General features: G+C 44.8%; 2 protein-coding genes across 3 annotated transcripts in view; both read left to right on the top strand.

Moving 5' to 3' along the window:
- Window positions 1–23701, top strand: part of ERC2 (ELKS/RAB6-interacting/CAST family member 2) — a 768095-nt gene that overhangs the window by 558513 nt on the left and 185881 nt on the right. The gene's annotated exons all lie outside the window — the stretch shown is intronic.
- Window positions 4922–5506, top strand: LOC129327005 (derlin-2-like). The gene has a single exon (XM_054975375.1). It carries the CDS (start codon window positions 4973–4975, stop codon window positions 5504–5506), a length of 534 nt encoding a protein of 177 aa, XP_054831350.1. The 5' UTR covers window positions 4922–4972.

The following is a 23701-nucleotide window of genomic DNA, read 5'->3' as shown; positions in this document are numbered from 1 at the left end:
GGAAAAGAGGGCCCTCCTCCGTCTACGTCCTTTCCCTTGAAGGAAAAACCAGTATCTAGCCCTCCCTTTCTGTACACTTTTACACACAATGCAAGGACAGGCCGGCAGCTGGCAGTATCTTTTATGTGAGTTTAAACAGGGAGAGATCTTCAGTCCTGGACTGCTACAAAGACTCATGGTTATGCAGACTAAGGTGAAAAATGAATTTGCTCCTCCTCATGGGAATGAAACTAAAAGACACGGAAACATGGCATAACAGCAGGACTCAAAGGTGATAATTTATTGGCTTCATCACAGTCATAAAGCAGGATTTTTTTTCACTGCGCTGTGCTGGTTGGCAATGGAGGACTCTTGAGCTTGGGTGCTATGCCAGTACACTGTGCTGCTGCTTCTTTGCCAATTGTTTCCTGCCATTGTGTGGGCTCCCTGAAACTCACCTTCTTCGGAGTTCATTGTTGTATGTGTTTTCATGTACTTGAGGGGAACTCATTACATCAGTGTGATTTTGGACGGTGCAGTTTTTCATTAAGTGCAAATACAGAGTCAATTCCCCAACTCCCCTACCCCCCAAAAGAACAGTATGTGAGGGCATACACAGCCACCCAACACAACTTAATGCATGCCTTCCTCAAGCTTTCTTTGGTGTCCATTCCTGCATGCTCTCAAATTTGGTGGGTTAGTGGTTTAGATGGAGGACTGTGTTCTCTATCATTTTGGTCCTATTGCATGCAAAAACAGTTGCCCTGTAGCCTTGTTCCTCCACTCTCTCTTGAAAAAACAGCATGCATCTGCCCATGTGCAGCCAATGCCTTCCTTGCACGCATGCAATGGGCCTCAATTCATGAAAACGGGGGCGGGGGGGGGGGGAACCACCAACCAAACAGATCAGATCTGAGCTGGCACCAGCCTACCTGGAACAAACTAGTAATAGAATGGAATTATTCTGGAACCCCAACCCCCCAGAACTGAAACTGAAACTGAAATTTTCTCGGTGCACACCCCTAATAATAGCTCATGAAACGAGGCTGTATGGGGAGTGAAAGCACTATGCAATTAGGGAAAATATTGTTAAAAAGCAAAAGTAATAACAAAATGCTAACAGTATTTTTATTAGTAGTTTATTGTATTTCCTTTAAAGTAATGTGCCACATTTGTTAAATAACTATAAAAATATGAATTTAAATATTCATGAATGTCAATATGATGATTGCAGGAAATATAATTCTTTCCTCCCTTTGACATTCCCTCAATCCCTATCCACACCAGATTTAATAGTGCAGCTCAGCCACTCCGGAGATGAAAGAAAGAAAGAAAGAAAGTGGTGGTAGGAGAAATGGGAAGGCACAGTGTGATGAAACAAATAACCACACATATCGTTAACCCTAATCAGTTCTTTTTACCGCTATAGAAATTTAACTGTCATAGACTTTTAGATTCAGGCCAACACAGCTATCTACCTGAAACATATTTTTAGATTCAGTATATCTGTGCATATCTTCGATTAGACTCTGTATTTCATAAAGTAGTTGGATCACAGTGATTCAAACAGCTTGTGCAAAACTTTGTCTATATAATTTTAGTTTGTATAGCTGAGAGTCATTTTCAGACAGGAAGGCATGCTAACGTCATTAGATACAGTTCATTTGGTGCAGAAGGAAAGTGTGGATAACCAGAACCATACTGTGCATTTTGAACTTTTGCCTACTGGCTACCTTAATTAAGGTGAAGAAAGCATGTATTTATGCTGTATTCATTTATATTTAACTTTAGTAATGTATTATAATATGAATTTAGTTATTAACATAATTCCTTAATGTTTTGCAAAAGATTTTAATTGAAAAGTATTTACTATATGCATATTTTGTTAATTACAAGCTGATTATTATTTGTTGATAAGAGTACTATTGATGTTTGTTTCTAATAGGGCTCCTGCACATCAAGAATTAGGAAGAATAGCTTCCTGCTTAGGCAGTGGCATTTCCAAAACTATGGTCATTCCCTTTTCCACATATTTTTTAAAGAAGGTTTTGCTGATACCACAACATACTTTTGAACATATGATTTTTCCTCCTTGGGAACTATATTGATAGTCAATTAATCTTTTAAATACATGCATTCTTCATAATCTTACTTTCTGATGACTTTTGGTATATTTTTTTTAGATCTGGTTTGTATACGCAGGGTAAGCAGAGGCTAATAGAAATTAGGCATTGTTTTCAAAGCTGTTGTCTTTGAAGTATGCTTCTCTATTGATGACAGATATGTGGCAACAACAGCGTATTGCAGATGACTCTAGAGCTATTCTGTGGTTCAAACCTCAGATCTTATAAAGTGCTGGTGAAACATTTGGTGCTTTGGTTTAGTGGTGTCATGCAAACCAACCATGGAGCCTAATAACATGCTTGCATCTGCACAGGTTGATACCAGTAGCTTTCCAGAAAATTTTGTCTACATTTACTGGATGATAAGCATCTGCATAATATTCCTAGAAACAAAGTATGCTAAAGGAAGTGGACAATTCTCTTGAAACAAATAACACTGCTCAGACGTGTGTTTATACTGAAAACATTATAAAATGAAGTAAAAAAAAGTAGTATAGAGATGGGGAAATTTCTTATTCCTGTATGTTACAGATCTCTCTAGACTGTCTTTTGGATAAGGGTATCAGTTCTCTTCCTTGGCATGCTTAGTGTTGTCCTGAAAGCTTCTTCAGTAACCTGTACTAATCACAATCAAATTGATCCTGAACTAATCAAGTGAAAGCTAAAATTCATGCAAAAATATATTTGATTTTCCCCACCATTCTTATCTATGAATGAGACTTTGAATTATGGGAGACTTTCTTCAAGATTTGCTTTGAAGATGATTCCAATGAAATTCAAATCAGTGAGAAAAGCATTTTATTACCTTTTTTTGTGGATGTGCAGATGTGATCCTGAAGGTCTTATGTATGTAACAAGAAATTGGAGAAATTGGATATTTGAGAATGGAAATTGGTGGTCTTCCAAGCACTATGGGATCTAAAAGTGCTAAATCCTTTAATAAATAAATCCTAATTCAGACTGGAATGTCTTGGCTTGATCTTAAAGGTGATACTATGCGGGCCTTCTAACCGTTGACTGGCCTTAAAGATAATTATCTGTGCATTCCAGTCTTGATTCTGCCATCAGTAGTGCCTGAGGTCTGAATGAAATAAATGTTATTTCCAGTGCAAGTATATTATATTTAGACTAGCTTCACTCCCAAGGATTTAATATAAACTTTGCTCCTTACTGAAATTATATGATGTGAGGGCAGGGTGGTGGAGGTGGAGAGAAAAACTTGCTATTTGCTTTGAAACCTGCTTGTCAAAGCTGTTTATGTAAGTGTTATTGTTATAAACTATCCATACTAAGGTAATACTTTACATCACAGTATGAATTCATGCTCAAGTTGTACAATCTCTATTAATAGCCTTAATTTATCATTGTTGTTTGATAAGAAAAAAAGTTTTGTAACACTTCTGCACATGTTTGGGGTTCAAACACAAAGAGTTTAATACTCTCAGAATTTTTATTATAGTCCAAACACTGTACTAATTTTTTTTTTGCAGCAGCAGAAAGGAGCAATGTTTTGGTTAATCTGGCAGACCCAAAGGGCCTCCAATTGAATATCTGTAACCTGTGCACTTAGGGGGAGGGATCTTCATTTGGAGTTTATTGGCTTTCACTGACAGCAGAATGCACATAAAATTCTGTCAGGATGAGTATCTTATCCCATTTGCAACATCAAGTTGATAATATAACCATTCCTCCTCTTGTTAATAAATGCTGTAGGGGGTGTGTGGCATTGGAGTCGTCGGAGACAGACACCTGTTGAGTGAGCTCTGTCTCTCCCAAACCCAAAATCCCAGCGAAAATCACCATAACGCTTTTGTTACTTTTTTCATCATGGGTAAACTAAATGCTGAAAAGAAGAAGACATCATTAAAAGCTTCAAAAAAATGCAAGAATATTTTTCATCAACAAATCAAACTGTGTCACAGAGGGAAACAAGCTCCAAACAACTCACAATGGTGAGCAAGAAAACAACTCCACACCAATGCTAAACGATCCTGAACCAGCCTCAGCATCGCAAGTGGCTAGGATGGAACTTAATATCCTCAATCAAATGACCTCTTTAATACAACCACTTGCTGAAATTAAAATAGGCTTAAACGAAACGTCTCAAAAGGCTGAGAGCACTTTAAATCTTGGTATCACTGTGCAAAAAGAAGTGCGAGATCTTCAAAAAAACTAGTTCTAACCTTCAAGAAAGAATTCTCAACTTGGAAATAACAGTCCGACAATGAAATCTTAAATTTAGAGGCATAGAGGAGGCATTAACAAATAATGTATATCTTCCATCGTTTCTGGCATTGTGGCTGGCAAAGTCACTTCAACTGGAGGAGGGTATGGCTCCAGTAATATCAAAGGCATTTCAAATAGGATCGCAAAAACTACTCAAAAGGAACAATCCACTAGATATTTTGGCAGAGTTTCCAGATGGAAGAACCCGGAAAATGATACTTGAAATGGCAAGAAGCAAAGGCTCGATCCCATTTAAAGGAACACCCATCTATGTTTTCACCGATCTACCCAGTGAAGTTCTCAACAAAAGGAAAGAGCTTAAAGCAACAACAGAAGAGCTGAGGCAAGCCAACATTCAGTATAAATGGGTGAACTATACCAAGCTTCTGATCATACACCAAGATAAATCTTATTATGCAACAGACTCAGAATCAGGAGCGGCTCTTTTGCAAAACATAGAGTCACTGATAGAATTTGACAAGACAGCGCAAAAAAAGAAAATGGCTCAATCACTTTCTCCACATAAGGGAAGCAAGATCCCTATCAGTTACAACTCATTTAGGCAAACCAAGTGGTTTAAATAATTGAAGCTGATTACCAACTACCTTTTCTTCGGACCAGTTGGATTTCATTTTTTATTTAATATGATATTTTTATACCGCTACTGCCGAATGCTTGAGGAAGGATCATTTCAAGGTTGGACGGCAGACTTCGTATTTATGTTCTTTTTCAGTTGTCTGTTAATTACTATATTTGGCTTGTTTATCAACTTGGTTTTCTTAGGACAAGCATTTACAATAATGATGGTGTACATCTGGAGTTGCTGGAATCCTTTTGTCTGCATGAATTTCTTTGGGCTTCTCATCTTCCAGGCCCCATTTCTTCCATGGATTCTCATGGGGTTTTCACTGTTATTGGGCAACTCGATTATCGTGGACCTCCTGGGTATTGCTGTTGGCCATATATATTTCTCCTTAGAAGATGTTTTCCCCAATCAGCCTGGCGGAGAAAGGCTGCTTAAAACACCATCTATTCTGAAAGTAATATTTGATTCACCAGAAGATGACCCCAATTACAACCCTCTGCCTGAAGAATGGGCAGGAGGCTTTGCCTGGGGTGAAGGTCAGCGCCGTGGAGGAGGTGGTTTAAATAATCTCAATCTGGTATTCAATCTGTAGCAAAAGAACTGTTATGGTTTGACTTATATTATGTTTAAGTAGCTTATGGGATTTTGTGGGGGGGTGAGAACAGATCTCCCAATATTTGCTCTCTATTTTTTTTAACAGCTCCATAGTATTGGTGTGAAACCAATTGCCCGTGTGTGGTGCCAACCCACCAGTCCCAGTGAGCTGTTATATCTGTAGTAAATAAATATTATAGTGCGTCTTGAAGAGAGGGGAATAGGGTGGTAGAGGGGAGGAAGAGTATATAACAATAGGAAATGCATATCTAATAAATAAACAGGGGGAAAGAGGGAGAGACGGGATGGGAAAAGAGCTTTATGAAAACAGATAATACCCACAAATAAGGGGAGGAGGGAGAGAGGAAAGGGGGAAAGATGGGAACAAAGTCACTCCCAGCAATGAAGAAACACTGTTAAGTACAATTGTCAGTTATCATTTAGAGTTTATTGTTATAATGCCACTAGTATCTGACATACGTCCCAGGGCTGGATCTAGGGTTGCCGGCACCCAGTGCAACCCTTGTCCGGCCTTCTGCGCGTGTGAACTCTGGGTGGTGTGTGATGATGTCACTTTGATAACATCATCATGCAGGGTGGGAGGCGTGCCGCCCGAGCGGCAAGCTGGCCTCCCCAGTGCCCGGTGTGCTGCAGAGCTGGTGGTGGCGCGGGTGTGCACTGTGGCGGCTGGCTTGCTGCACAGGTGGCTGAGCGCAGGGCTAGGAGGCCCTCTGCGCAGTTCACTTGCCCCACTGCCCTGTGCCGCCTGCGCAGCAAGCCCACTGCCCCAGCACACGGTGCGCTGCGGAGCTGGTGGTGGCGGCGGCGGGGGTGTATGCTGGGGCGGCAAGCTTGCCACACGCGTGGCTAAGCGCAGGGCTGGGAGGTCCTGTGCATGCAGCAAGCCAGCCGCCCCATCGGTGGGGCAGGCGAAGGCCTCCCAATCCTGTGCTCAGCCTTCTGCGTGGCAAGCTGCGGCGCGCTCCCAGCAGCTGGCAACCGGGCCTGGCGCCCCCTCTTTGGCAGCGCTGGGGGCAAGCTACCCCCCTGCCCCCCTCGATGCTGCCCTGATACGTCCAAATAATAAGTTTGTTAATAGCACTTAAGATATAGCATATAAAGTTATTATATCAGAATTTAAACAAGTAGTTAAGATTGTATTTTGTACCAAATGCATTATGATTATTTAGTGTTTGTTAGCATTTCAAGATGTTTGTACTTAATTTTCTTTGATTCAGAATATTAAAAAAAAAAAGCCAGAGTAAGCTATTGATATAAGGCAACCCGTGCAACACAGTATCATCGCAGGGCAAGTTCATGTATCTATGAGCAGAACCACAAGTGACAAAATCAAAAAGAGTCCAGTAGCACCTTTAAGACTAACCAATTTTATTATAGCATAAGCTTTCGAGAATCAAGTTCTCTTCGTCAGATGCCTGATCAAAACTGGGCAGATACAGAAGAGGAGGGGGAAAGAGAGGGAAGGAGGGGAGCATAAATCACAAGAAGGCAGAATGCAATTAGCATAGAGGCAATCAAAACATTCCTTTGCTTGGAAATGTAAACATTTCCTTTTGGTGTGCAGTCAGTTTGTAGCAGTGAAGGTATCCAATTCCTATGTAGTATAAGCCTTCGGTAACCACAGCTCTCCCTGCCAGTTGCATCTGACAAAGAGAACTGTGGTCCCCGAAAGCTCACACCAGGCGTCACTGGGCTCCCCCAGATCACGCCTCTGTAAAGAGAATCTGTTACCTGTGGTAATGTGATAACCATTCGTAGTCTCTATTCAGTCCCCACTTGACAGAGTCAAATTTGCATATGAATTCCAATTCAGCAGCCTCCCGTTGGATTTTGTTTTTGAAAGGTTTCTGTTGAACCACAGCGACCTTTAAGTCTTTGGTGGAATGTCCTGGTAGATTGAAATGTTCTCCCACTGGTTTTTGGACGTTTCCATTTCTAATGTCAGATTTGTGTCCATTTATTCTTTTGCGTAGAGGTTGGCTGGTTTGTCCAATGTACAGAGCAGAGGGACATTGTTGGCACATGAGGGCATATATCAGATTGGAGGATGAGCCAGAGACAGTGTAGTTGATGCCATTGGGTCCTGTAATTGTATTCCCTGGGTAGATATAGGGGCAGAGCTGGCATCTGGGTCTGTTGCAGGGCCTGGTACCTGTGCTGGTGACTCTGCTGGCCGATTCATGATTGTAAGTGAGAAGTCGTTTAAGATTGGGGGGCTGTCTGTAGGCAAGGAAAGGTCTTCCACCCAGGGCTTCTGAGAGAGAGGTATCATTTTCCAGGATGGGTTGTAGCTCACTGATGATACGTTGGATGGGTTTGAGCTGGGAGCTATAGGTGACAACCAGTGGTGTTCTGTTGTTAGTTCCTTTAGGTTTGTCCTGGAGCAGACTGTTTCTGGGTACTAGTCTGGCCCTGTTAATTTGTTTCTTCACTTCATTTGGTGGGTACTGTAGTCCCAAAAATGCTTGTTGTAAATCTCTTAAGTGTGAGTCTCGGTCGAGAGCATTGGAGCAGATACGGTTGTAACGTAAGGCTTGGCTGTAGACAATAGACCGAGTGGTATGTTTAGGGTGGAAGCTGGAGGCATGTAGATATGAGTATCGGTCTGTTGGTTTCCGGTATAAGGTGGTATTTATTCGTCCATTATGTAGTTGTACAGTGGTGTCCAGGAAGTGTACCTGTTGTGTAGAGTGGTCCAGGCTTAAGTTGATAGTAGGGTGAAAGTTATTGAAGTCCTGATGAAATCTCTCAAGGGCTTCCTTCCCATGGGTCCAAATGATGAAGATGTCATCCAGGAATCTTAAGTATAGTAGTGGTTCCAGTGGATGGGAGCTGAGGAAGCGTTGCTCTAAGTCCGCCATGAATATGTTAGCATATTGTGGTGCCATGCGTGTGCCCATGGCTGTGCCATTAACCTGTAGATATAAGTTGTCAGTACGAAGTGACAAAGTTCAGTGGGAGAACATTTCAATCTACCAGGACATTCCACCAAAGACTTAAAGGTCGCTGTGGTTCAACAGAAACCTTTCAAAAACAAAATCCAACGGGAGGCTGCTGAATTGGAATTCATATGCAAATTTGACTCTGTCAAGCGGGGACTGAATAGAGACTATGAATGGTTATCACATTACCACAGGTAACAGATTCTCTTTACAGAGGCGTGATCTGGGGGAGCCCAGTGACGCCTGGTGTGAGCTTTCGGGGACCACAGTTCTCTTTGTCAGATGCAACTGGCAGGGAGAGCTGTGGTTACCGAAGGCTTATACTACATAGGAATTGGATACCTTCACTGCTACAAACTGACTGCACACCAAAAGGAAATGTTTACATTTCCAAGCAAAGGAATGTTTTGATTGCCTCTATGCTAATTGCATTCTGCCTTCTTGTGATTTATGCTCCCCTCCTTCCCTCTCTTTCCCCCTCCTCTTCTGTATCTGCCCAGTTTTGATCAGGCATCTGACGAAGAGAACTTGATTCTCGAAAGCTTATGCTATAATAAAATTGGTTAGTCTTAAAGGTGCTACTGGACTCTTTTTGATTTTGCTACTACAGACTAACACGGCTAACTCCTCTGGACAAGTGACAAAAGGCACAGATTGGACACTTGTCAGCTTCCCTCAAGTTCTGATGGGAAATGTAGGCAGCTTGGCGCAATGTTGGACAAGTAACAGTTGAAAAGTCCATTGGACAGCAGTCAGAGAGCCAAGCTGCAAGACTAGGATGCCTACATTTCCCATCAAAACTTGAGGGAAGCTGACAAGTGTCCAGTCTGTGCCTTTTGTCACTTGTGGTTCTGCGCTATATTATCTCTCTCTAGAGAGATAGAGATAGAGACAGAGATATGGATTCAGAAAGCAGAGATGAATGTTTTTAAAAAGCTGAGTCTCCTTTCCCTGAATACCTGTTACATTTGCAGTCACGTCCCTGGATACAGTAGGCCAAAAAAATGGGTCAAGGTGATCCTGCTTCTCTCACTTTCCCCAGGTGGTGCCTTGTCTCTGGCCAAGACTTCAGCTGGCTGTTCCCCTAATTAAACCATGAGAGTGCATATAGCTGTTCGAAAATAGGACACATCCTGCCCTAAGAGCACAGGATACAGCAATGCTGAGACCCAGACCAGTTCTACTTCCTGGGTACATCCTTCATAAGTCCTTGAGACCTGTACTACAGGACACTCCTCTAAGTGCTGAAGGAAACATCACTGGTGCGGATGGCAGAAGCAATTGTTATCCTAAATGGGAAGGGGGGAGGGTTCTCCACCATTCTTCTAATTCTAGTTCTAGTTCACTTTTAGTCAAATTGGCTTTCATGAGTTGTTTTATTTCCATAGGGATGTGTCCACCTGTGTCCATAGGAAGTTCTTCTCTATGAGTTCTTCCCAGGTGATTAAGAGGGAACTAATTTAATGCTGCACATCCATTACTGAAGTAAGGGATTGTGTAAGGGGATCTCCCAATATAGATACGTTGGTGGTGGCATAGGACAATTTATTGGCAAGGATTTCTATGTTAGCAGCATCTATAAGAGCTGGGCTACTCAGTTTTTTAAATCGTGCTTCACTTTTGCAGAGTGATCAGTGGCTGGCCACAGTTTAACCCATTCCTCTTAACCTCACTCACTGGGGCGCAAGTAGGGGGCACATTCGGGAAGCATGAGAGAGATGTTAAGTCCTATTAAACTAACATACACCTCTTTCATGGACATTTGGGGGTGCAGATGCACTCTTTCTTAGATGTTAGTCTTAAGGACATGATATTCAATGATGGGATAAGCAGCTGTACGGAGAGTGTATGCATCAACAATGCGGGGATTAAATATTAAAGTGGCATGGTTCTTTGAGTCTATGTGGAGGGTGTAATTCCCTTCCTGGTGGGTGGAATTCATAGTAAGGATTCCTAATTATTTGAAAATGAATTGGGGAGCACGGAGGTCACAAGGAGATTTGGTCAGAGTCAGCTATCCAGTCTGGAGGAACTTGGCACGCAAGGTCTTGCCACGTTAGTGCCTAAGAAGTCTTTTGCCAATTAGCAATGCTCAGACTGTGGTTACAACCTGAGGGATTTGTAAGGGTGATAGTGAGTTAGTCTCCATCATCTCTGAGTTTGTGAATGCTAACTGCTATGACAATTTGGAGGGAGTCTCCCACATTCCAGATAGCTGCTGTAACTAAAGGGATCTTTCAATGTTAGTGTACTTCCTTTGCTGGCAAGACCCAGTACAGATGTCCACTGCTTGCTCCAGAAACCTTATGGATACAATTGGATGCATAGATGGAAGGGCATTTTAGTGACAGGTCCCAGCTGTAGAATTGATATAATCTAGTGTACACTGCTGGGTTCTGGTTATTGGCATAGTATCCTGTCGTTTTACACAGCATATTTTCTGCTGGGGTTCTTTTTATTTGCAGCTCCAATAGGGATTGGAATATCAAGTCCAGGAGTAGTTGGCTGAGCGGATATAGTTGCAAGAAGGGAGATGCCCACAACCCAAAGAAGGAAAGGAGGCATGTTAACCTACTCTTCTACATGTGGCCTTCGGGAAAATAAAAACAGCCTGAAAGGAAGAGGGTAATGCCTTCTGGCATATAAACAAAGAAAGGATAGCAAACAGCTCCTGATCTTCTGAAACAAAAATTTAACAAGGGATATGGTGCTTCCTTCTCCTCCCCGCCTCCACCGCCATTGTTTCAGAAGGCAGGTGGAATATAGGTGAAGAAGGAGTCCTGGCTAGTTTAATAAGCCTGAAAATGTCAGCTAAGTCAATCAGCAGCAGAGTGGGCATGGGGCTTAAAGAGACTTGCCAAATCACATTCACAAAGGAAGATACCTGGGCTGGCTGAGCTGGTGCCAGGTGGACAGGCAGGGCCAGGAGCTTCTTGGTCTGGAGGTCGCTCCTCCCCTTCTCACTCTTTTAATTGTGAACCATGGAAGTATTTGAGCCAAACATCTCCTTTCTTGCGGAGTTCAACCTGATAAATTGCAGGACTAACTTTTTTAGTGACAGGGATGGGACCTTGCCATTTGGCTGTAAGGGTGTGTTCTTTTTCAGAAAACTTTCTGTACGTGATCAGTTGACTTTCTTCCCATTGTTGGGGGTCCCTTACCCAACCTAGCCATTTGTCTGTGGAGTGCTCGGAGGCACTGAGCTGAAGGGCAACTCTTTTGCGGATGGAGGATACCTCAGTGATGAGAGAGCACACTCACTCATCATTAACATCTACTTCAAGGTCTGAGAGAAGGCTAGTGTCAAGCCAGAATGTTTCAGGGAGGAACATTTTACGTCCTGTCATGACCAAGTGAGGAGAGAAACCATGAACTGCTTTAGTGCTGCAGTGGGCCATAAGAATAAAGGACAGTTTCTTGTCGCAGTCTCTTTCAGAGGAATGAACCATTTTACGTAGAGCCTCTTTAAGGGTGCGGTTTGTACGCTCAGTGTGGCCAGAGGACTGAGAATGTCTGGCAATGTGAAAGCGTTGCTGAACGTCAAGGGCTTTGCAGAGTTCTTGAGTGGCTTCTCCAATGAAATGGGGGCCCATATCTGAATCTAAGTACCCTGTGATGCTCCCCTACTTCAAACATTACTAAAGAGAAGGCAGACTGTTGTGACGATTGTGTTATTGCACCAGGGAAAGGCTTCTACACATTTACTGAAGAAATTAATGGTCGTGAGACAGTATTTATTGCCTTGGGCAGTGGGCGGAAGAGGACCTACGAAGTCTATTTGGATGCTAGACCAGGGACCTTCTATTCTCTGGTGCTGGAGGGGTGCTTTAGTACCAGTTTGGTCAGCGTTCACCATGGCGCAGGGGCCATCGTCTACATCTTGGCTCTTGCCTGGCCACCGACCAGTGTCTTTGACTCTACCTAAAGTTAACTCTTTCTCTCTATGACCCTGGTTGTGCACAAACTGTATTAAACCACCTTTGACCTCAAGGGGCATAATTCAGTGGAGGTTCTGAGCATGATCCACAGCCCAGAAAATTCCATCCTTTTCCTGTATTTTACACCGACATATTGAATCTCTGCTTGCTGTGGCTAATTGAGCAATTTGTTCCTCTCCCTTTTGCAAAGCGGCCAGATCTAGGCTGGGCCTAGGGAGGAGGCACTGTTGCCTAGAGACTACAGGGTTAATTGACTGGTAGAGGGATGGGGCGGCATCTGTTCCACTGTTCCTAGGGTGGTTTCTTTGGTAAGGACATCTGCCCAGTTGTTCCAGATGCAGGCAACTGAAGAGTTTTTCCTTAACATGGGTGACCCAGTTGGAAGCAGATCTAGCCCGAAACAGGATGGCTATACAAAGCTATTTGTTCATGTGGGATATTGGCTTGCCATCTGAGGTGTTACAGTCAGTGGCAAACCATACAGGAAGCCAAATGGTTTTTGCAGTACAATCTGAGTCAATGTAAATAGCTTAGGCAGCAAGGAGCACCTTGCTGCCTAAGGAGCACCTCTCGCGTATAAGAAACAACATTAGAGAGGCTCCCTTAGTAGAACATTATTTATCTAAACATAGGAACATTAATGACCTGCAGGTTTCCGTTTTCGAGGTGATTGATGCACCTTCCAGCACAGACCAGTCTAAGAAATTGCTACAAACGGAATCTAAGTGGATCTTTGAGCTCAAGAGTTTAACACCCAGTGGTCTGAATCTTTCAATAGACTACTATTGCTTTCTAGGCTAGGGGAACCATTTTTGGTTTAGGGAGACTGCATACAGCCCACTGTGTCTTTGGAGGGACCTATGGTCCTCAGGTTTCTGGTAAGCATTGCTTCTACGATCATACACATAAAAAATATTTATTATGTTGCTCCTTTTGTATATGAATGTATTTTATATACGAATGTTTTTTATATATGAATCTATTTTATATGAATGTATTTATATGTATGTAGATATTATATGTATGTATTTATATGAACTAATATTAATTGATGTACTGCATCACACACATTTGTTATGTGGTTTAGACCCCTTTAAGGAAATGGTAGATCCTAATTGTCTTAATGATATGGCCCAAGGCATTTTATTGAAATGCTAGTTGTATCTGTCATCTCAGTGCATTTTGAGCCTTCATTGTATTTCCAGCTGAGTGGGGTGCAAAGAGAGATACCTGTGACCAGTGAGTATGCATATGAATGACTATACAAGACGCTATGTTTTATAAGAAATAATTTATTAATTAATATTGCATAATAATTTCCATCATAGTCCATTGAATTATGCCCAAGAAGAAGTAAGAACGAAACGGGAAATGGAAATTTGCTCATAAGCCCGTCGGCAGTGTTCCTTGACACTTCCAGTTCCATCTTTGGACTGATGGTCTGAATTTCATCTCAAGCGGGACATTTCTCCCCATCCTTGTATACTCTCCATCCACCAGTTGAGACTGTATATATTGTATTATTTCTGGATTGACAGACTACCTCATTATTATTGTTCATAACTGCACTTTGAATTGATATATATGCATTTGCACTTCAGCACTTTGCACAAGCAAAAAAAAATATATAAAAAATTAACTTTCAATTGATTGGTAATTTATTGTGGTTCCCCGGATTCTGTATTTTGTGTTGTTCCTCTCTCCGGGGGTTCCCTTTGTTTTTGAGCACCCAGCTCTTGGAGCAAGTCAGGATCACTTGCAGTAATTGCTCTAGCATCACGTGGTCCACTGTTTGCTTCCTGTTGGTTTCAGCCAGCAATATGCAGCATCTCAGAGACACGTCACAATGGCTCACAGACAGGGTGATATTACCAGTCTAGGAGAGGGAGTACGTCCATAGAGGCAGTTGGTCTTCCAGTACCCTAAAGTCTGACACTTCTGCTGATTTGTCTCAGGGGTTATCTCAAACTGGTCTAACACAGCCTTATTTAATTTCTCATTGTTGGTGCTTTCTTCCTTCGTTAGTGCCTTCAGAGCCACCCAAACTTTGCCCATCAGGTGTGGCCCAATTATGAAAGTCCATTACTCCTTGGACCATCAAGTGGCCTCTGCCTTCCTCTCAAAGGACTCCAAATAGGCATCTATGTGTCTGGTACTCTATCACAATAGTGAGGGAATTACAGACTCGACATTCAAGTACGATAATGGGGCTTTTCTACTACCAAACAGTCAAACAGTGGAATCACTACAAAGGTACAAACTAGAAAGAATACAATGAAGAACACATAACAAAACAAAGGGATGTTCACTTGTACGTACTCAATGCTATATGCGGTTAAAAATCATACACAGTCATGACTAACAGGATGCTGCAGAGTTCCTGACTAATCTGGTGTTTTTAGGTACTTCTAAATATGCTAGTGTATGTGCGAGTGTAGGTGTGATACCTAAGAATGCAACCTGTCCCAAAGAGTGAAGGATCTGAGGTGGAAAACTTCCAAGTGGAACTCCAGAAAACGTAGTCACAAGAGATCGTGTTTGATAACACTCACAGGCCAAAAACGTGCCTGATATAAGGGCATGCAAAATGTATAGGGCAATGTAGGAGAGTATTAAAAGTACACCAAAAGGGTGCATAAAAAATATATGTGGCATGGAAAATGAGTGAACAGTACCTGTAGGGGTGCTACCTTTATACTATAGGGCATGTATACAAGATGTAAATGAAGCTTATTATTATGGATACTTGGTACATGTTGTAATTCAGATAGGGCAGTATGGACTAATTTGGCCTTGGACTGGAAGCTTAGATCCTTGAGTATGCAGTGGGGGAAAACATGGGATAGGTGATTGATTAGGTGCCAGAGTCAAGAGGAAATAGAAGTCCAGATATCTGGGGGTTAGGGTTTGCCAATTCCCTTAGTGTGGAACCTTGATTGCTAGTGACAGGACTGATTAACATATAGTTAGATATGATATCCTGAGCGGGTTCTAAGGGAAGGAAGTCTATACACTGGTAGTAATTCCCTGGCCCTTCGTAGCTTTGATGTACAAAATAAATCAGAGAAATATAGTATACATTGGTATAAGTTGCAAGGAACTCTGATTCTTATCAAACTGGAAGATCTACTGGTCTCTTTGAGGATTTGCATGGGAACTGGCCTATTGAAGTGACTTGAAATTAATTCAACTAACTACACCAAATGGCAAGTATAATAGCTGTGCCCATAAAACTGAGAAGAGGAGAGGTGAGACCAGCAGAATCCATTTCTTCATCATCGTGTCTTCTGTGCAGTCCCACATGGGAACTGCACATGCACAGGCTAGCCATGGACGTTTCAAAGCTCCAAAAGGCATGAGATGCTTGCCCGGCCTTTTCACACACTCTTTGAGTGGGAACAGTTATAAAAGGTGGGACAAGCGGATCCCTCCCTTAGTTCTTCTTTAGCCACTGCTGAAGAAGGATGTGCTTCAAGCTCCTCCTTGAATATGAGCAAGAAGAAAGTGAGAAGAAGATGACTTCGAAGGCACTCTTCAAGAACTGCCTTAGGTGTGATTCCAGGATGGCCCAATCCAGTGGGCACAACAAATGTCAAACAGGAGTGGGTGTTGCGTCTGAAAGCGGCTCTTTGGGAGTCAGCCCTGAAGGGTGTTTCTGATTCTGAAGTGCCTAAAGCAGCTAAAGAAGGACCCCAGCACCCAGGACAGGCCTCCTCAGTACCTCTTACTTTGGCTTCAGGTGGTGAGAATACGAACCAGTCAGTCCCTCCTATTTTGGCTACAAGTGCCAATAATAAGAACCAGTCAGTTCCTCCTACTTCAACCCAAGTGCTGATAATACGAACCAGTCAGTTTCTCCTACTTCGGTTCCAAGTGCCGATAATATGAACCAGTCAGTTCCTATTAAGGATTCCAGCTCACCTCAGTCTTCTTCCAAGCTACTGTGGGAAAAAGCCAAGCTGAAGTCGAGGCATGTTGATAAGCACCCAGTTCTGAGACCATAAAAGAAGAGACAATCCTCACCTTTGGTTCCATCCACCTTGGTGGCATCCAGTCTGCCTGGATGGTTCTGAGAACTCCTTTGCCAATTCCTTGGCGTTGATCGGCTTTGGTTCCTGCCATTCTAAATGGTGAAATGTCGGACTTCCTTGAATTAGGAACGCTTCATCTCCATTCCCACCTTCCCTAGTGTGACCTGCATAGAAGGGAGTGGCTTCTTCAGAACCAACTGACACCGAGAGTTGTCTAGAGGTCATCTGGAGTCATAGACGTCCACCGACCTCCTCATATCCCCTCTTTAAGATTCTCTATGAGGCTACAGGCCACGTGGCATTCCCCATCATATAGGGAATGATAGATGTCACAAAATTAATTTCGTCAACTCTGCCATCCATGCCAGTGACTTCAAAGAAGTTAAACAACCTTTATAAAACTGAACAAAATGGGTCTGGGTTCTTATTCAACCACCCTCCTGCTAATTCTGTAGTCACAGAAACCCTCCAAAGCAAGGGTCTTCCACAGAATGCTGGCCATTCTGTCCCCACAGATAAATGATATTTTAGGGAGAAAGGTTTATGACTCCTGGGCCCTTAACCTCTGTATTGGCAACTATGAGGCCATTATGGCCAAATACCAGTTATTCCTCTGGGACAAGATTGATCCTTACTTGAGTCTCATCCCTGATTAGAAACAGTGTCTCACAGAGATCCTACAGGGAGAATTCCTTAGGCTCTCTAAGCATCAGATGTTCACTGCAAGACACATTGGGTACTGTTCCACTTGTGCTATGGCCTCAGCCATTGTGATATGAAGACATGCATGGGTTAGAACCACTGCATTAACCTCACACCATAGTTTATGGGTTCAAGACCTACCCTTTGAAGGTAATGATCTTTTCTCATCTACTACAGACGATGCTCTTAAAAAGAATAAAAGAGAATAAGGTGACTGCTAAGTCCCTAGGCATTACCCCAGTCATACCATAAATGCACCGGTTCCTTCCTAGACTTTATCCTTATTATACCCCCTTCCTGTCGGTCAATCCCTGTCCTTACCTGCATGGGACAAAAATCACAAAGGAGCGCTATAATCCAGGAGGGCTACTGTCTAGAGTTCAGGACTGTTCTCCAGACGTTACTTCCCTGTTGAACCCTTTCCTGCCTCAAACACTGTTGTAGGAAACACAAAGCTTGTTGCTGAAACAAGCAATAGAAATGGTTCCCCACCACAGTTCTGAGGGGGTTTATTCCCAGTATTTTATGGTGGACAAGGAGTCAGGGGGCTCGCATCTCAGCTTAGATCTCTGTTTTTGAACAAGTTTATTGTTCCAAAAAAGTTCAGAATGTTGTCATTGAGGGATATTTTACCCTCCTAGAGAACCTCTCTTGGTTTGTTACCGTTGATTTGAATGATGCCTACTTTCAGGTGCCAGTAAATATTCAGTGAATCCAAAAAACGGTTAGCTTTCATGGCCTCTCTGACACTGATATACCATTTGCCAGGCTGGCAGTTCTGGACATTACAAGATTGGTTCATCAGGGTGTTTTTATCTGCGCTACCAGAACCCATACAAGTGGTTCTCTGTTCCAAGGATTATACACAGACCCCTGGCCTGGTGGAACAACAAATGGAATCTAATGGTAGGGACCCCATTTTATTTCAAACCAATCCACCTTTCCATCTATACAGATGCCTCTCCAACAGGACGGGGGCGCTTATTACGGAATCAGTCAGGTCTTTGGTCTCAGCACGAGTCCAGGCTACATATTTTGGAGTTAAAGGCTATCTGGTTTGCTCTAAGAGCTTTACTGCACCTTGTCAAGGGTAAGAATGTTCAGATATGCATGGACAACACAACTGCTATGCATTATCTGAACAAGCAGGGGGTCACAGTGTCTCTGTCCCTATCCCGAGAGTCCTCTGTGTTTTGGGAATGGGTGATCCAACATCAAGTCTCCCTCTCAGCCATCGACATTGTTGGAGAGGACAGCAATTGTAATCACCACTTATTGTCCGAGACAGGCTTGGTTCTCCATCCTGTCCAGAATGTCACAGGGTGGGACAGATTGGTTCCCAATGTTACCTACCCTTCTACAGGACGACATGGTCCTTTACCACAATTTAGGCACCCTGAAACTGACAGCTTGGCTTGTCTCTCTCCTGAAGTAGAATTCTCTTCCTCAGTCAGGAACATACCTTTGCAGGCTAGAAAGCCTTCCATCCAGAAGTCATATTCAGGCAAGTGGAAACATTTCCCCCTTTAGACAGATGAACAGGGCTTAGCCCCTTCTTCAGCTTCCTTGTCATCTGTCCTGGACTGTCTACTCCTGTTGAAAGACCAGGGACTCTCTAATTCCTCTGTGAAGGTCCATCTGGTGGCCATCTCAGCCTGCCATGAAGTAGTTAAAAGAAAGTCCCTCTTCTCTCAACCTGACTGCAAATCCTTCCTTAAGGGGTTAGCTAATGTTTACCCTCCAGTGTCCAAACCCACTCCTCAGTGGAGTCTATCTTTGGTTATAACAATGCTTATGCATAAGTCTTTTGAGCCTCTAGCTACCAGTCCTCTCAAATTTCTGACAGCCAAGATGGCTTTTTAGTGGCCGTAACATCAGCTAAGAGGGTGAATTACAAGCCCTGAGGTATGTTCCACCTTTCCTCAGGATGTTTGCAAACAAAGTGGTTCACTGCCCAAGCCTCCGGTTTCTACCCAAGGCAGCCTCTGTTTTTCACCTCAATCGAGACATTATACTGCCTGTATTTTTTCCCTCACTCTCCACTGCTGCCCACACTGGACATCAAACATGCACTGTCTCTCTACTTGAATAGGACTAGTGCCTTTAGAAAGGACCTAAGAAAGGACAGAAAGTCACTGCTCAGACCATCTCCAACTGGTTGGTATGGCTCATCAAGGAGTGTTATAAACATTCCAAACAGCCTTGTCCTCTGAACATAAGGACACATTCTACAACAGCCCAGTCTACCTTGTCATCATTTAACTTCGGCATTCCTCTAGTGGACTTATGTAAAGTGGCCACCTGGTCAACACCGTCCACCTTTATTTGGCATTATGCCATTGACATAGACTCCAGAAAAGATGCTGTAGTCGGCAAAGCAGTCCTGAAAAGTCTTTTTCCATAAAGAGCAACACGCCACCTCCTGTGTAAGTTAGCTTGCTACTCTCCCATGTGGAACTGCACAGAAGACACAATGCTGAAAACAGAGTTGCACCTACCTGTAACTGTTGTTCATCGAGTGTTCTTCTGTGCAGGTACACATCCCTCCTTTCCCCGCCATGTGTTCTTTATATATGCTAATTTCTCCTTCTTCACCGGCAGATTAGTGAACTGAGGGAGTGATCTGCTTGCCCTGCCTTTTATAGCTGTGTCCACTCAAAAAGTGTGCAAAAAGGCCAGACAAGCATCTCACACCTTTTGGAGCTTTGATACGTCCATGGCTGGCCTGCACATGCGCAGTTCCCATGCGTGCCTGCACAGAAGAACACTTGATGAGCAACAGCTACAGATAGGTGCAACCTTGTTTTCTCACATCTCAGCACTTTTTCTCATGCATGGGAGGAGGGGGAGAGCCCAAAACCATGATTCCAGAGCTCTGAATTCATCTGTGGTCCCAAGGTTCCATTGCATTGGTCCATGGATCTAGGCTGTGGTACCATCCACTGGGTACCCCTAAGCCCATTTTAGTAAGGGACAGAGTTACATTTGGGGAGGGAATCAGCTTCCCTGAAGCAAACATTTATTCCAAGTTATGGTATTCAAAGCAGTGCTTTAGCATTTTATCAATATGGATTCTGTGCTGTCACAGCCTAGAAAGAGAAGGCCTGACTCTGGAGCAGCTCCCCCTAGCCCCAGCAGCAGTACAGCATTGTAAATGAACCTTGGAGGGCCAATTCCCCCAACAGGGAGCAGAGAAGAAGCTACAGCTGCCTGGGTCAAAGCTTCTAGCACCCCAATAAGCCACAGCACCAAAGCAAGGAAACCCCCTCTTCCCTGCAGAGCACTCATCCATGGCGCTGGGGCCGGTGGCAAGAGTGGGGAAGTCCAGGACAAGGGCTACATGTCCAGGGCAGGTAAAAGCAGCCTCCTCATGCTTGCCAGCTGAGGTAGAAGTCAATGACACTGGCCAATGCTGGGAGTTCTCCCAGCCATGCTAACAAGGCAGCATGAGGACTAGCTTGGAAGCCCTAAGGTGGCAGCAAGCAAAAATTCCAATCCCAGCATCCAGTAACAGGAACAGGTAGGAAGAGAATGGGAGCCCATAGGAGAGATGAGCTCCCATCCAATTGGAGGTGGAGGTTGGCTGAACAAGGGAGGGGCTGAAGGATGATGCTACAAAAGGGAGGCTTCCCCAACAGGCTGAAGAAGAAGAGGCTGTGTTATGTATTGGCCTAGCTTTAAGGGAAACAAGGCTCCTCAGTTAGCCAATCCTATTAGGAATTGGGATATCAGCAACCAATCGTCAATCCCTTAGACGTGAGCCAATTGCAATCAAGTAAACATGTCACCCTTTGTCTAGTGCATACAAATGAAGCATCCTAGGGCAGCCAATTGCAATCCAGTAAACATGTTGCTTTTTGTCTAGTGCATGCAAATGAGGGATCCTAGGATCCGTGTTCTTATTGGGCAGTTACGGATATGAGGTGGAGTTGGGAGTGTATATATTGTGGCCCCCTCGGGGGCCTGTTGTTCTTCTCTTGTACCAATAAACGATGCTATGAGCTGAAGTCACTGTCTGGCTGAATCACTTGCGGGGCCTACCCCAGTACTTAATACTGGCGATGAAGGTGGGATGCTATGTGGGTATGCAGCCCCACAAGAGGAGTGCCAAGAGCGAAATCACTACATGTGGGTAAGCAGCCCCGCACTGAGTGAATTCACTACATGCGGGTAAGCAGCCCCGCGCCACAGAGCTGAATCACGCCCGGCAAAGAAGTGTCGCCTTGCCCGGCCCGCACTCGCTCGCCCCTCCACCAGCGCACAGGGACAATGGCTACCGCGGGCCAGTTTGGGCCTTTTGACTCAGCCTCCGAGGACTGGGAGTCCTACATCGCGAGGTTTGAGTTCTACTTAGAAGCAAATAAGCTAAAAGATGCAGATCTGCAGAGGTCCACGTTCTTCAGCATCTGTGGGAAATCCACGTTCGAGATAGCCCGGGCACTGGTAGCGCCGGCGCAGCTCCAGGCGTTGGCGTTCAGTGAGATCAAAGACAAGCTCCGAGACCACTTCTCACTGCAGCCATCGGAAGTTGCCAGCCGGCACGTCTTCCACAAGCGAGACCAAGCACATGGCGAGTCTGTTAGCAACTTTGTCACCGCCCTGCGAAAAGCGGCGATGAAATGCAACTTCTCAGACATTGAGAACACGCTGAGAGACAGACTGGTGTGCAGTCTGCGGGACGAGAAGCTGCAGTGGTGCTGTCATAGTACAGCCTGAGCTTGACGAGTCCTCAGAGGAGGAGGAGCTGGAACAGCTGACGCTTGCTGACAGCCTTGCTCCTCCTGAGGAGGAGCAGCCTGTCTCCCAGCAGCCGACCACAGCTGAACGGTCAGATGCTGAATCCCAGCCAGAAGCTCCCCTTCCCCACCCAGAGCCACCAGCCCAGACGCAGCCAGCTTCCTTATCCCCTCCAACATCTCCAGACTATCGAGAGCAACGTTGGCGTAGCAGGGACAGAAGAGACTTACAGACCCGACGTCAATCTGCACACCTCCGGGCTCTGAACAGGCCAGCCTTCTCAGAGGAAGGAGGGGCTTCAGAGGAGGAGACTTGAAGCAGCTGTGCTAGCTGACCGAATGCTCTCAGAGTATAAAAGCCAGAGGGAGGGCTCCTTTCAGCGTGGCTTCAACGAGTTCTCTGAGCTGCTACTGTGCTGTCTGCGTTTGCCCCTTGGAACTGTCTCTCTGACCTCCGACCCGGCTTGTCCTTGACTACTCCCTTGATTTACGGACTTTGCACATTCCTCGCCTGGCCAGCTGGACCTTGTTACCTGTCAGCAGCACTCTGCAGACTCGGCAGCCACTTGAAGCAGGACAGTTTGAAGCCACCCTGAAAATTCTCCAGCACGATGGAGGAAGGCACTGCTGTTGCCACTGACCTTGATGCCCAGACCCAGTGGCTGCAGACACAGGTGCAGCAATTAACCCAGACCATAGCCTTGTTGCAGCAGCAGGTAACCCTGAGGCCAGGTCCTGCACCTCCCCGGAAATGCCAGTGCAGCCTCCAGAGAAGTTTGCAGGGAATGTTGAAGAGTTCCCTGTATTCCTGGCACAGTGTCAGCTCTACATGGAGCTGCGGGCTCAAGATTTTCCTGATGACAAGACCAAGGTCTGTTTTATATTAAGCCTCTTAAAGGGGAACGCTGCCAAATGGGTGACACCTTTACTGCTCATGAATTCACCACTGCTGAGTAGTCTTGCTGATTTTGTGGCACACTTGATGGCTATCTTTGCAGACCCTCTGAAGGCAGAGCGGGCCAACCGATGCATTTGGCAGCTGCAACAGGGGCCAGGTACTCTGAGGGACTATACCACTGACTTCCAGCTATTGGCACAGGACCTGGGCTGGAATGAGGCCGCACTCATGGACCAGTACCTGGAGGGATTGTCTGAGGAGGTGCTGGATGAGGTGGCCCGAGTTGAGCGCCCTCCAAATCTCCCAGCCCTGATCTTACTCTGCCTGCGTATTGACGGTCGCCTGGAGAGTCGACGGCAGGGCCGCAAGGAAGTACGTTGCCACTCCGAAAGCCAACCACCTGCTGTGGGATCCAACTCCTGCTCCTACTTGTCCCGAAGCCTGACCCCGGTGTCCAGGGAAGTGGAAGCCTCGGCTGTCAGCATTACACCCCAGGGTTTGAGGGGAGGCCACCCCTATCATTCTGGACCCCCCACAGAACACCAAAAGCCTCCTGATATTGGGCCCCAGCATCTTCTGATTCCCGTGAAGTTGCAGCTACCAGAGGGGCGCTGTTTGTTGGTGTACGCCATGGTGGATTCTGGAGCCTCCCGGTCCTACATGGATGCCCAATTTGTCAGGCAACACCAAGTGCCGACACACACCAAAAAGACACCAATTCTGGAGGATGCCATCGATGGTCGGCCTCTACGCTCAGGTCCAGTTACTCAGGAAACCCACTTTCTAGGTCTGCACGTAGGGAACCATCAGGAACAGCTCAGCTTTGACATCGCTGCCATGCCTCGCTTCCCGGTAGTGCTGGGGATGTCCTGGTTGAAGAAGCATGACCCCCTGATTGAGTGGAGCAAGCAGAACCTGCACTTCC

Source organism: Eublepharis macularius, chromosome 4 (assembly GCF_028583425.1).
Source record: "Eublepharis macularius isolate TG4126 chromosome 4, MPM_Emac_v1.0, whole genome shotgun sequence".
Classification (NCBI taxonomy): Eukaryota; Metazoa; Chordata; class Lepidosauria; order Squamata; family Eublepharidae; genus Eublepharis; species Eublepharis macularius.
The sequence above is the reverse complement of the archived record's forward strand: the minus strand, read 5'-3'. Positions and strand labels throughout refer to the sequence as shown.